Consider the following 14,530-nt stretch of genomic DNA (forward strand, 5'->3'; position numbering starts at 1 on the left):
TGCAACTCAAGGAGTAAATGTGGATCAGCGGAGACTTCCCTAAGGCACCACAAAACCTGCTGTTTTCAGGACACTGCACAGTACTGGGTGGTCCCAACTGGTCATCTTAAAAGGGCTTTGGCTGTTCCTCTGTTTTGAAAAGTTCTGGTCTTGTTTGGGCAACACACACAAAAAAGAGAGACCGCGATCGGTTAGAGTGAACACTGAGGACTTCGGATTTTGCCCTGGGGGAAATTCAAGATTGTCTTCTTTGTACAACTAGAACTTTAAAACTTAAGACACCAACAGGACAGGAGACAAAAAACAGAATGACCAACAATCTTTGAAAAAAAATTAAGAGATTGTTAGAAAAATATTTATTTTTTATAAATACACTCCTCAGTTAATCACAAAACATGAAAAGAATCACAAAAGTTTACTTACGGGAAAATAAGATCTTACAGCTTGATTTATAAAAGTTAGTGAAAAATGAATGACTTCCAGTGTTCAATTTCTGTAAACCATATAAATAATCATACCACTGATTTATAGGAATGCAATGAACAATGTTTGTCCTTAAAAGTATTGGAATTTATAACAGTAATTACTTATGGGAGAAACTGAGTGTATGATGTTATTCCATGGACTCGCTTTTGCAAAGAAAGGCTAATACACAAGCTCTCAGCAAGGTGCTTTCACCTTCTATTAATAGCTTTTACAAAATAAAAATAGCACTGCTTCCTTGGCCTACAGCCCAATGGATTTCTACCATCCTTCTTCATCAGATTTGTTGTACTTTCACCCTTCTCCCCATCCGCAATCTATCTTTTGTAAGTCACAAATTTTATATATTTCAAAATACTTTTCATTTGGCAAATGCTAAGTATTAAAGAGTTTAAAAGGAATGTCTGCGGAAAAAAATATACAGTCCTAAAAAAAAATCCACCCCAGACAGATATGTTCACTGAAGAAAAAACACATGTATAAGTTTTTGCTGGATTTTTATAAAATGTAGGATGAATTTGGGGGTGACCCACTAGAGATCTCCCAAATGAACCCTATTTTCAGCTGAAAAAGAACAGCTGGAAGAAGAAAACCACCATGCTTGTTTAAAAGTATAACCAAACCTCTCTAAAATCACTGGTTATTTTAAAAGGTGCCAGCCAAATATTAAAAAGTCAGTATGCAGAAACAAGAAAATGCCAGTGCCACAGTCATTTGTAAAGKGGAAATAAATTTTGTCAATCATTGCAATATGTTTACTCTCATGTAGGTCCATTTTCCATTAAAATTTGTTCCCTCACACTAAATACAAAAGAACTGGAATGTTTAATATGGTTATTTTTGTTTAAAGAAGAAAAATGATGTTTGAATTTATGGACATACCAGACCTAAAACATCTTTCTCTGCACAGCTGTTTCAGCCACTGTGGTGTATTTTGGAACCGGTGTTTGCTAGCACGCGTCTGCAAGCAGAAGAGTTATTCCAGAGGGCTGGTTCCAGTTAACTCCTCAGGCGGACGCCGTTATTCCAGACTCCACGTCCGTCATATTCACCAAACAGGCAAGTTCTGCACCAAGGAACCTGCACTGCTCACCTTCCTCCCCACTTTTCTATGATATTCTCTTCCCCTGTGATTTATTTTCACTCTTTGATGTTTGTGCTGGTAGTTAAGCCTGACCGCAACTATAAAACAGCAAACTCTAGTTCATGAACACCCAAAAAGCTGGACAACCAGCCATCCCAGTCATCAGATAAGACCAGCTGAAGCATGTTTTTCTCCTGCGCATCTGAGCTTTTGTAAAAGCTACACCGCAGTATCTGGCCTGCTCTCCCATGTGGAAGCAAAGTGATGTGCATCGGTGCAGCTCGTCTCAGCCCAGTCAAAAGCGGCAGGTAAAATGCAGCTTTTCCTGACCATTTGGGATGGAGGGAAGGGGGGGGGTAGGGAACCCACCAAAAATCACAGCCAGTCCCGAGGATCCGGCTCTCCGTGCCCGAGGCCGCAGGGCTGTGCAGGGTGCCCTAGCCTGTCCCAGCCTGGCACCAGCGGAGCTGCGGGAGCTGCACACCATCTACCGCCGCTGCGCGCGGTCGGGGCACCATCTCGCGGGCCCCGCGTCACCCCGAGCCGGGCCGCATCCACCCCGGCCGCCCGCACCTGGCTACGTCTCTGCGCAAACGCGGCCAGCACGCACAGAAAGAAGGCAGAAATCCCTCTGGAAGCGGACTCCTCTCCTGGGCAGAATCCTCTCTGCCGGGAGCCAGGGCCGAGGTGTGACGGCATTCTGGGAAACGTAAAAATTAGCAGGGCAAGAGCGGGGTCTCTCAGTAGGGCTGGATGTCTCCAACCCTCCTTCCCGTGAGCGCTACACATTTCAAGACCTCTTACGTTGTCCTATCTGCACCAAGAGGCAACACATCAGTTCTGTGTGCCCCAGGGACACGCGGGGAAGAGAAAACTCCCTCCCCTTACCGGACAGTGTCCTGGAGCTCAAATCCCATCACCACCACCCCCAAACACCATAACTACCTTAGTGCGTGCTCTAATGAGGGATACATGGATACGTTATAAAGCTGCCTCCCGCAGAAATTTTATAAGACAGTATATGACACTGCAAGATTCAGTTCTGAGGGAAAGAAAAAATGAGAGAAAAAATGGTCCAGAGAATGCGACAGGATGACAGCTAAGGAAAACACCATTCCTGTTAGCTAAACCCAACAACTCCTCCAAACACCAAGCTTTTTCCTCAGCAATCACTGTGCTGAGGCACACGACAGCTCTGCGAACTGCCGTATTGCTCACCCTGCCACCATTATTCTAAAAGCCTGGAAAGCAACGTGGTTTCCCTCTCCATCCCCCCCGGTACCAGCTATCCACTTGAGGGAAGCAGCAAACTACTGCTGACAAACCTATCCTCTGCTGCTGGGCAATTTATAAAGGCTCAGGATGGCAGCGAGCTCACAAATCAGTGCCAGTATTTAGGGGCCACATGCCAGAAAAGCGAGTGGGCGTCTGTGCGTCCAGGAGAGCGTAGCCGTGGTCAACGGCTGGCTGACCCCAGGCGGGTTGCACAGACAAGACTACGGACCCCAGTGCGCAGAACTCTGATTTTACTGCGGGAACAACTCGGCCCCAGATAGGCTGAGCGGATCAGAGGATGAACAGCGATATTACTGTCTTCTAACCTGAGAATCTAAAAAAAAAAAAAAGAATTGGCAGGCACTTAATTTAACAAGTCTCCCATTGTGCCTGCGAGGTAGTTCAATGTTAGAACCACAAAGCCCTGACAGGGAAACTGAGGCACTTCAAGGTGAGGTAATTTGTCCAAAGTCACAGTCGGAGTCACTAGCAGAGCCAGAAATGCTGCACTGAGCTCTTGGCTCCTATTTGGCTCTGAAYGCTGAGCTGAGCTCCTTTCTGGGCTCCAATGTCAGCAGCACCGCAGGCCCCGGATTTCCCAGGTTAGAAGAGTGTGTCAGAGACAGAGCTGCTGCTGGCCACAGAGGAACAGGGATGCTGTGCTGGAAAATTCAGGCTCTGAGAGCCAGGCAGAGAAGGGAGGAGGGACCCCGGGGAGACTTCACCCAAGCAGAGCTTCATAATCCACATACCACACCAGCCGGCCAGAGCTGGGGCTGACACCAGAGATAGGCCACTTCCTTGGCTCGTGGCCCACTCTGCTGATGAGGCTGGTGATGTCATGCTTGCCCTTCCCCAAAACCAGGACAAACACCTTCCTGGCCTTGTTGATCAGGGGCAAGCTGAGGCTCATTCTCTGGTGAGGTTTGACAGGGCTTTCTGTTAGCACCACAGYCTGGGCCCCCTCCAAGCCATTTTCAGAGTGGGGGAAGAGCGAGGCGGTGTGCCCGTCGGTGCCCATCCCCAGGAGCACCAGGTCAAAGCTGGCATTGGCCACCAGGGCTGTGATCTCCTTGGCATACAGCTCCGTGCCTCTGTCCTCTTCCACACAGAGCCGCTGGTTCACGTGCACGGGCATGGGGTGGACGTTGAAGTAGGGCACCCTGACACTCTGGAGGAGGTGGTTATGCAAGTTGAAGAAGTTGGACTCAGGATCCGTGAGCGGGACGCAGCGTTCATCCACCAGCCAGATGTGGGTGTGCCTCCACGGGAAGGCRTAATGGTGCCTTGCCAGCCGCTGGAACAGGACCACTGGGCTTGAGCCTCCCGAGAGGGCCAGGTGGAACCGCCCAGAGTGTGCCACAGCTCTGTCGGCTGCTCTTTCAATGTCAGAAGCCAGCTGGGAAATCAGCTCCTCGGACCATGTTGCGACCAGGGGGCTCTGCCGAAATTTGGACTGGATCGTTTTGTAATCGCTCGGTGTTGGCATGTCGGGGTGCAGCAGTTCTACTGGCTCTGCCAGCGCAAATGCCAGTTCCCCCCCAACCATTTCAAAGTCTAAGAGTTGCTGGTTCTCCACACCACCGGGGTAGAGACGCGGTGGCCGGTGGGATATGCTGTCCAGCAGCGGTGTCCAGAACTCCCAGGATGCCAGCAGGTTCTCGGTGGTGATGAAGAAGTCCTTTCTGCCATGGTAGATGCTGGAGATGAGGACAGAATACGCATCTCTCTCTTTCACAGGGTTGTACACATAGTAATCAGACAGTGGTTGTCCAAAAATGTGCAGCTCTGGCTGAACCGCTGCTTCTCTCCAGCTGCTTTCTGGCATGACGGGCTTGAAAAGGTTCCGGCTCACAAGCACCGCAGGAGTGTTGAGTGTGCCATGCCCAATGTAGAAGATGATCTGCTTGGCTTTACACTGGCTATAGCCTGCATCCCTCAGAGTCTCGCTCTGAGTGCAGTAGGCCCGGTTCTTGAAGAGAACACGGACATAACCTACCCGCTCGTCTAGAGCCTTCCCAGAAGTGAGGAGGAAAGGGACCCCTTCCCAACGCAGGCTGTCGCTGTGAATCAGCACACCTGAAATGACACAGTGATCTCAGCTACAGAATAAAACCTGGAGTCTGAACAACATGCAAACTTGAGGGGATCTAAATCGGCTACTTATCATTCTCCTGCCTTGGCTCCAGAAATCTTGGCATCCACAGGGTCTCTTGCTCCACATTTAGCCCTTTCGTGACCTCACTAGACTAACTGCTCTGCTTCCTCTCAGGTACTCTACTTGATTAACCTCCTTTCCTCTTGCAAGAAACTAGCTTCTGAGCATGAATATCATTCAGCCAAAACCTTTGATGTTCAGAAAAYGCAGCATGGTCAGAGGTGACCATGTGGTCTGTCAGCTGCAGAGAACTCCCAAAGCTTTACCCTTCAGATGCAGAGAGCAACTAGTCTTTATGAAAACGCAAGGGAGTTTGCAGGCCATTCCTAAAAATAACACACAGATCTTGGCAAGAATAATGTGACTTAGCCCTTACACAGTGCTTCCAATTGGTGGGATCATTAGTTAACGAACATGACAACATTATTATGTTGCTACAGCTCCCGATTACCATGCTGGTGGATGCCTGGAGACACCCCTGTGTCAGCAGTGAGGTTCAGAGTCACGGAGCTGGTATCAGAACCAGGGACTCCCATCTCCTGCACTCCTGGGCTCTAGACTACTCCGCTCTCCATGGCCTGGACCAAACTCTCACCTGCAAAGGTTGGTGTTGTGCTGACGTAATCCTGTGCCTTCTGCAGTTCCTCTCGCACTTGGCTGGCATAGGCCTGATACTGACCCACTACAGCACTGTTTTTCTCCAGGCCCCGCAGGGACTGGAAGRCCTGCAGCTTGCGTTGCAGAACCTCTTCAGCGCTGCTCAGGTTGGCTGGGAGCTCCATGGTCAGGTACATCAGGGCCTCGGTGAGGTGGTTCTGCAGCACGTCCCGGATGACGCCATACTGCTCGTAGAAGCTGGTGCGGCCTGAGGACAAAGAGGAGGTGAGATGCCGGTGACGGGYGGCCCTTTTCTTGCAGCCCTTTCCTCTGCGTGTACAATGTTTGTGCCAAGGAGAGCAAAGACAAGACCAAAGCAGTTTGCCTCTCCTCCTCYCCTGGCTCAAGAATTAATTTGAGCCGTTCAAACCTTTCCAATCCCTGCAGAGGGGGTTCCCAAATGTCTCTGCTACTAAAATAAAGATAAAAGGTTCCCAAGGGACTGCCTGTCCTTCATGAAGCAGGGCATAGTCCTCCTCCTGGGCACTAACAGGGCCTAAAACCAGCAGGAGTCATATTCTTGCCTGATACTTCCCGAGTTCACAGGACAGAAGGCAGTTTTCCTTCGGCTGCTTGTGCCTTCACAAGCTGCACTCAGCAACTGGCATCAATATTCAGCCCAAATCTCCCCCATACGGAGTGGTGCAGGACCTCTGTGTAATCCCCAGCCTGACACTCCTGTCCCACAGGTCACAGCCCAGGACTGTGGCCTGGGACTCCACACAGTGTGCAGCTATACRCAAAAGCTTGACAGAGCAGAAATGGGGCTCAGCAGTCCTGCAGCTACAAACCAGGCCTGCAGAACGGCCGGGAGCTGGGCCCTGGCAATGAGCACTGCTCCTCACCATGCATTGCCTCTTCCCCCCTCTGGCTTTCATGTCTTCAGAAGGCTCTGGCTGAGCCATGCTCTTGAAAGACAAAATTTCATGCATAAAACCCTGCTTTTCTCTCCCTGCCTGACTTCTCACTGGGATGGGAAGAAGGGGAGAAGGACAGTGTACTTATAAAGAAAGTGACTCAGGTGCCTTTCCTCAGTCCACCAGCAGCAGGCTGCACACTGCAGACTACATCATGAGCATAGGCTTCCCCTATTGATTGATACATTTATCTCCCTTGCTCTGATCCAAAGGCACATTCATTAATGTAATCAATGCTGCAGACTTGCTGGGAGCCAAGCTGCCAGCTGAAGCCGCACAGGAGAAAAAAGACATCAAATGAAAAATTACAAAGTTTTTCAGCGAGGGGAGGGTACAAGGTGTAGCTGGGGGTACACACAGACTGCACTGTTCTCCCTAAACCTTCTTGCAGTGCTTTCTTCCCTCAGAAATGGGCCTGGCTGAGGTCTGGGCTGCCAAGCCAAGGATCGCTCAAAGCCTAATAAAACTGCATTAATTAATATTGAGTTTGTGGTGGTTGGGGGGTGAGAGGGAAGAGGAAGGTAGACGAAGAGGTAAAGGGAGTGGAGAAGCAATCCTGATGCTGCAGAACTGAGGGCGCCCGACAACCCAAGAACTGCTGTGGGTGGCAGTCCAGCTTTATGCTGAGCACTGCAGAGCAGCTGCTGCAGCATTGCAGGGAGCGACTGCAGCCGTGTCCTTCAGCAGGAGACCCATGCTAGCAGCTCTGGGCTTGGCTTTTTCTCTCTGCAAGGCTCTTACTACAGAGAGAGAGAGAGAGGGGGAGAGAGAGAGAAACACACAGACAGACACACAGATTGACCTGGGTACCTGGACTGACACTCTAACTAGCCCGTGTAAGTAGCGTTCAGGCAAAAGATGAAAGAGCATCTTCCAAAGAATAGCACAAATGTACATTCAGTGGAAGCTTTGTAGATAACAGGACAGGAATACAAAAGCAACAGAACTGTAACAACAGCCAGGCTATTGCACCACTGATCTCAGGCGGGCTTAGATTGCACCAAGTCCAAATGCAATGGCCCTGACCAAGATTTGGGCTCTGTGGACACCAGGAAGGTAGGTGGAATGCCTCAGAGCTCGCAGCAGAAAACTGTGGGGGAACCTGCCCCCGCTCTCAGCTGAATTAGGATGGGAATTTTTTCCTGGAGGCAGCAACACTATCTGGAAGCTGAGTCAGTTGCTAGCAGCAAGTGTAAGGCACTCCCTCTCTGTTTCATCACTCACCCGCTCCTTTTCGTTTCTGCACCAGCACTGCCTCAAGGACCACTTTCACGTAGTTAATGTACCAGCCAGTTCTCCTCCTCACCCACTCAGCCTACCTCCGCAAACTTGCCTCACTAACCTTTAGCATCCACAGTCTCTTTCAAAACAATCTCCACTCTTTCCACGTGATGCCGGTTCCAAATTGGATCCAGAAACCGTCGGTTCTGGTCTCGAAAGGGCAGGATATGGGCTACAGCCTGTGAAGGGAAAAACCAAAGATTCAACAAAAAGTCACCAGATTTCTACAGTATCTCCGCCTCAGTGCCCCGTCCAGCACTGGGATGTGTCCAGCTCTGGAGTGCCAGCAGACATGCTGCACAGTGGAGAGCAGAGCAGGTGAGAGGAGAGAAAACCAGCAAGAGAGCCTGTGGTGAAGCACAACAGGGTCTCCAATGCTCATGCAGAACAGATATTAAAGGTCTTGCTGAAGCATTTTGAGGTTTCATGTGCAAAAGGCTGAAATGCAAACCGCAAGGCACTCAGTTTATGTCCATCAAAGGACAAAGGGCTGAGTCAGACTGTGCTGGGATGAATGCACAGTTCCAAAGCACTGAAATACCTCAAATCAGATGCTTACATCACTAAAGACATCTGCTCTTGCTGGGGAAAAAAACCAAAAAACAAAAAGAAATCCCCCCTTTTAGCAGAGATGCTCTCATTGTAGCTGGACATGCACCTTTCTGAGCAAAAGCTGGCCATGGTGCCACGGCTGGAACAGGCTGCTTTCAAAATGTGATGTCACATTTGTCCAAAACAAGGGTGGCACGTCCTTGAACGTGTTCCCTCTGGGACATTGCAGATGCATGTCCTAAGCTATCCCTGCAGCAGCCAGTCCTCCATGCCCCGAGTGGAGAACATGGCAGGAGGAAACCTTCTCCTAAGCGTCCTACAAAATTAACATCCCGTCAGCTCCATATCATAGCAAAATTAAAAGCTGCTTCTAGAAGACAGTGCTAACAGAGAGGCCTGTGTGGAATGAGATGGGAGGTCTGTAAGAGGGAAAGGGGATTGCTTATTCAGAGAAATCAAAGCCCTGACCTTGGCGAAAAGATCAGATGAATTCTGCATCTCTCCCTCATGCACGCACACAGCTCATCCCTACACCCTGGCTTCCCTCCAGAGAGGGGACCTTTGCCACGCAAAAGGGAGAAGGTCCTGCCTTGGTCTACACACTTCCTCCCCTCTGTAAAAGGATGGAGAGCAGCACACTTCAGGGCAAGAACGACAGCCTGTCACCGCAAGGTCAGGCAGCCTCAGCTGGGACTAATGGTCCAGATACATACTACAGCAAAAGGAGGCTTGGGAGCACACTCGGAGCAGCTCTGCCTGGATTCAGGATGGGATGCAGACACTCTCAGAGACCAGAGGAGGCTGAAGGCTACAAACAGGCTGAGCAAACGATAAGGGAGTACAGAGTACTGCTTAAAGAGGAATTCACTTAGCCTTCAAATCCTACAGCCATGCAGGAACCTTGCTTGTGGGCAGGCTGGGGAAACTGGGGCAGGGAGCACCTCTGTTCCCAAACCAGGGTGATTTAACCTGATTCCCATCTCTGGGCCAAGCTTATTCACTGTTTTCAGAAAACTCTCTCTTGACTGCCAGCACTTTCACATAGGAGAAAAGCCAACTGAGTGGCTGCGGCTAACATACCTGGGGGTCCAACTCTCTCATTAGATGCAAAGCTGATGTCCAGCACTCTTCCAGCCACTAAGTCCCTCAGCCTGGCAGGGGGCTGAGCATTGCAACGTGCTCACCTGTTTGCCAAGGTAGTGGTCCACCCGGTACATCTCCTCTTCCTTGAAGAAGGTTGTCAGCTCTGCAGCCAGCTGCTGGGCTGACTCCAGATCATGGCCAAAAGGTTTCTCCAGCACTACACGCAGCCAGGCTCCCGGAGGCGGCCTGCAGCTGCTGTTAATGTGGCGGGCAATCTCTGTGTAGGCAAATGGTGGTACCGAGAAGTAGAAAATTCTTCCAGCCTCCTTCAGCCCCTCCTGGCGAAGAAGCATCTCAATCTCTCTGTTGAGCACAGTGTAGTTTTCAGCAGTCTTCAGCTGGTGGTATTGGCTCAGCTTCAAGAACTGGTCCTTGAGCACAGCACACCTGTCGGGAGGCTCATCTTGGGGGCAGGACAGCTTCTTCAGCACGTCGAACATCAGCCTCTGCCCTGGCTCCAGAGCTGTCAGGGCAGCCCCATGGAAAGTGAAGCTGTGGCCGCTGCTCACTTGGTCCAGGTAGAGCTGGAATAGACCCTGCCACAAGTACTTCTTGGCCAAATCCCCTGTGGCTCCCAGCAAGACCACAGAGATGTGGCCCTGGGACACCTCAGCCAGTGATGGCAAGGCTCCCATGAACAACACTGTACATAGGATTGTTCTCAGCATCTTGGGACGGAGGAGGTGGACCCAGGAACACTAGAGGAGAGAATTAAAAAGGAAAATCTAACAATCCATGTTATAACACCACAAAATACAAAACAAGCTACCTGCTCTCCTATGGCAGCAGAGCCAGAAGTTTCTACTTGGATCCTTTTCCCAACAGTCTCTCCTCCCTGCTATGATTTGAACAGTGGTAGTAATTGGGGCTCTTGAAAAGACTGCAGCCTCCTTGTGCAAACCAAAGAATGGAAGACAGCATGTGTCTCTAAGGTCTTTCAGTAGCATGAGCATTATTCCTGTGGCTGGGTTAATGAGGGGGCGTCAATGCCTTTAGACTGTGAAACTGAAATCTGTTTTAATGCAAATTTCAGAGCTGGCTACAAATGAACACATGTGCCTCCAAATTCAGGCTGCTGCTTTCAATAACCTCCTGTTTGGGACTTTGCTCTATGCTATCTTGGCGTTGCTTCATGTCAATATTGTCACAACAGCTCAAAGACAAGCACTGGTAGTTCCAGTTTGAAGGTTCTTCTTAATACGCTGCACATTAATGACTCCTGTGCACCTCCATTTTCATGAACAGAGCTGAATTAGGCTCTGACGAGTTACTGGGAGCCAAATGGAAGAGGACGTTTAGTCCTCAAAATCCAGTCTAGACATGAGCCGGCCTCGAAGCTGTCTCACGACGGCGGTGTATGTGGCTAGGAGACAATGCTGAGTTTGTGTTCTACCTACTGCAACTTTCCGTCACTAAAGTGCGGATGTCAGCACCCGTTCTGGCCTTCGCCATTCAGCATCCATTCAAATCGCTGCAGCCAGCAACAGCTGGTCTCCCTGACCAAAAAGCCCCTCTACTTCTTCTTTTTTATTCTTGTTTCTCTAATCCAAAAGGAAGTTGTTTTTAAGAGAAATGACATACTTAGTACCCAGAAACACAACTATGACTTTAGACCTCAAGAGAGATAATCCAGAACAAGAAGTTAATAAATCACTGTTTACTGTTCTCAATACAACAAGTCTTACTTCAGAAGCTCTTACATCAGATATCTCATTCTCTTCATGTTGTTTTCTGGAGTTGCATTTAGTTGGAGCGTAGCTATCACAGTACATTTGAGATAATTAACATCTTTAAAAACACTTGGTTCTGTGATAGATTTAGACCTTTAACTTTACCTGTGTAGGAAAATATTCCCATAGACCATGGATGCAGGTAGCAAAGATGTTTTATCAATCAATTTTGGATAGCAAAAGGAAAAGGCTATGTCAGTATATGGCTTCTTTATATTGGTGCAACTGTAGCTTCACTAGGCTTTGCACTGGCATGATTACGCCACTGTAAAGTGGCAGTTTCACCATAGTTCGATTGAGAAATGGATCTTGGGTAAGAGAACGAACGTGAGCATCCAAGTGTCCCTCTGTGGGCAGAGAGAAGACAAAAAGGGATCTCCTCAGACTCATACATTCACAGTTAGGTAGAAAATGCATCGCTGGCTCCATTGCTCCACAGTTACAGCTGCACATATGCCCTAGGAACAAAAGCCATCAGCTTCCTCCTGCCCAGACCTACCTGGGAGTCTTTTTCCTAGCCTGGAGCAGAACACCTGGTCCTTGCTCCCCTTGAATGAGAGAGGGATGAACCAGAGATGCTGTCCTAGTTCTGGCTGGAAAGCTCCTAGAAAAGTCACCACTCCATCACTAAATCAACACAGGGTAAGGATAACTAAACCAGCACAAGGAACTTCTGAAAATCTCTCCCTACCCTCAGCCTGAACTGGTCTAATTAAATCTCATTTTTCTCTTCTCCAGCAGACTCACCTGAGTAATACAGGAGCTTGGCAGAGACTGCAGTGGCAAAAGTAACTGGAAACTTGTCTTCTTCACAGCCCCTCCTGAGCGCAGACCTCTCTTCTCCTGCGACAAACAGACCATCCAGCAAACTCTCCAATCAACGGTCAGGCAAACAAGAGGCTGCAAATAAGATAAGGCAGCTTGTCCCCTTTCTGGCAAACAGGAGGAAACACCAGAGCTGAACCCCCCATTCCCAGCAGAGAAAAAATGAGCGTTCCTGTGCCAGCCACGGCCCAGCACGTCCCGGCTCTCGCCCACTTGTGCTCCCTGCGCAAAGCCTTCTGGCTGCCACTTGTGAGCAGGCTGGGTGAGAGCAGGGAAGAGCAGTCGTTTCTCACTCTTGAAAGGAAGGAGAGAAGCATTAAAATCTTTGCTTCCAGGAAATGCRAAGCACAGACATGTGCAGCAAATCCCTCTCCCAAAGCATCTTCCTGACAAACTCCTCTGCTTTGCTCAAGCACCCCAGGTCCATGCTGAAGGTCTGCAATGGAGACCGTGGTTTGGTTTGGTTTTCCTTCCCCCACTATGGGAATATAATGCAGATGACAAAGTTACACAGTGCGATAAAATAATATTTACATTTGCTTAAGTGACCTTTCTTCCAGGAACCCAGAGGGGTTCGATGCACTGCCCGCAGCACCGCGGGAGGCTGCAGTTACTGCCACGCTGTACAGAGACCTCAGCTGAGGAGCAGGTAGGGAAAGGGAAGATRGGTGGGTCATTTGTTTCCATTTACCCAAGGAAGGGAATGAATTAGCCAAGTAATTTCCTGGCAGATTCAGCTACACAGTCATATGTATTTACAAGCCAACTGAAAATCAGTTTCACAACACTCCCAATTGCAAAATACTGTGCTACGCTGCCCAGAATAAGCACAGGAAACCCAAGGCTGTTTGTCTGCTGCTTTCGTATCAGATAATCAGCAGTATTCACATTAAAAAATAATAGTCTTTAAAAACCCTCCAACCAGACAGAGCAAAATTACTCAATCGGGCTTCGGGGAAAAGACTCCTGAGACTGATCTATACAAAACACGTGGGAGCTTAGCCTGACGGTAAGCGTGCGTCAGGGCAGTCCCCTGCACGGTCGCGGGAGCTGCAGCTTGACAGGAGCTCACTTCTGATCCGGGGAGTTCCCCTGCTGCATGCAGAAATGGAGAGCGATGACACGGGGGGGCTGTTAGCTTCGCATCCCTGCTGAACGACCATTAACACACGCACAGCCAAGCGCAGCCTGGCCTGGGGCTCCTGCGAGGCCACGCAGGTGTAACCCAGAGTTATCGGGAGACTGAGAATCARGAAAACCCGTATGTAAGCACAGACACCAAAACTATGGTAGTGACATCTCTGAAGCGCGTGTACCTTGCTGTTACAGCCAGCCTGCGCCAGTGGAGACCCAAATCACTCATYGTCCACCTTCCCCAGACTCATCCTCCTCTGGTGATTTCCTTGGGAATTCCTGAGCAGGCGGGATCTGATAAACGTCCCAGACTGTGGATAGAGGTAAACAGCATCAGCGTAAGATGAGCAAACATGAGATAAGTTTACACGTGTAAATGTGTAAGARGTAGCAAGAGATCATGCTAAAAATACAGAGGAGGATGTTGGGAAAACATTTTTGATCGCAGTGGGAATCTCAGGAAAACATGTTTTGCATGAGAGGAAGACGGGTTTGGGTTTGGTTTGTAATGGGCATATGCAGAGCTCCAGATAAATGACTGTTCCCTTTGCGTCTCAAGGCATCACAAAAACAAGCACCCACAAAAAAGCCACAGCCTTCTCCGGGCGAGATGGCTGCCGATCGAGGGGAGCCTTTGTCCTGGCACCCGCAGGGCTCCCACCGCCCTGGGGACRCGGGAGCCCTTGGAGCAGGGCTCCACAGCYGGCCGCCCCRCACAAGCCGCCCGGCTACCTGGCCCCTTCCCCGGCAGGCAGCAGGGAGCCCGCTGCCAGGCTGGGCAAGGCAAGGCAAGGCACTGCAAAGCAATGCAAAGCGAGGCTTTGCAAGGCACTGCAAAGCCCTGCAATGCAAGGCAAGGCAAGGCAGGTAAGGAACTGGAAAGCAAGGCTAAGCAAAGCAAGGTACTGGAAAGCAAGGCTAGGCAAGGCAAGGCCCTGCAATGCAATGCAAAGCGAGGCTCTGCAAGGCACTGCAAAGCAATGCGATGCAAAGCAGGTAAGGCACTGCAAAGCAAGGCTAGGCAAGGCAAGGCACTGCAATGCAATGCAAAGCGAGGCTCTGCTAGGCACTGCAAAGCAAGGCAAGAGAAGGCAAGGCCGTGCAAGGCAAAGCAAGGCCCTGCAAGCCAAGCCAAGGCCCTGCACGCCAAAGCACTGGAGCACGCCGCCTTTTCCGGGCTGCGACATGCAGCGCGGCGGGAGGGGCCCAGCGAAGAGCCGCCACCCGCTGCGGCGGGGCCGGGTCGAGCCGAACCGGGCCGAACTGGGCCGAGCCGAGCCGAGCCGAGCCG

General features: G+C 50.1%; 1 protein-coding gene across 4 annotated transcripts; it reads right to left on the reverse strand.

Annotated features, from left to right (window-relative positions):
• Positions 1 to 339: 339 nt before the first annotated feature.
• On the reverse strand, positions 340 to 14,248 carry H6PD (hexose-6-phosphate dehydrogenase/glucose 1-dehydrogenase). Of its 4 annotated transcripts, XM_026074085.1 has the most exons (7): positions 13,422 to 14,248; positions 12,028 to 12,123; positions 11,386 to 11,627; positions 9,592 to 10,248; positions 7,917 to 8,034; positions 5,596 to 5,865; positions 340 to 4,921 (listed from the first exon to the last, which is right to left on the reverse strand). In XM_026074085.1, exons 4-7 carry the CDS (start codon positions 10,216 to 10,218, stop codon positions 3,564 to 3,566), a joined length of 2,373 nt encoding a protein of 790 aa, XP_025929870.1. In that variant the 5' UTR covers positions 10,219 to 10,248; positions 11,386 to 11,627; positions 12,028 to 12,123; positions 13,422 to 14,248; the 3' UTR covers positions 340 to 3,563. The 4 variants fall into 4 exon arrangements, with proteins under 4 accessions (XP_025929870.1, XP_025929869.1, XP_025929867.1 ...); XM_026074084.1 differs by lacking the exon at positions 11,386 to 11,627; XM_026074082.1 differs by lacking the exon at positions 11,386 to 11,627 and having other exon boundaries at positions 12,028 to 12,180.
• Between the last annotated feature and the right edge of the window lie 282 nt (positions 14,249 to 14,530).

This window comes from Apteryx rowi, unplaced genomic scaffold (genome assembly GCF_003343035.1).
Source record: "Apteryx rowi isolate R43461 unplaced genomic scaffold, aptRow1 scaffold_38, whole genome shotgun sequence".
NCBI classification, from domain to species: Eukaryota; Metazoa; Chordata; class Aves; order Apterygiformes; family Apterygidae; genus Apteryx; species Apteryx rowi.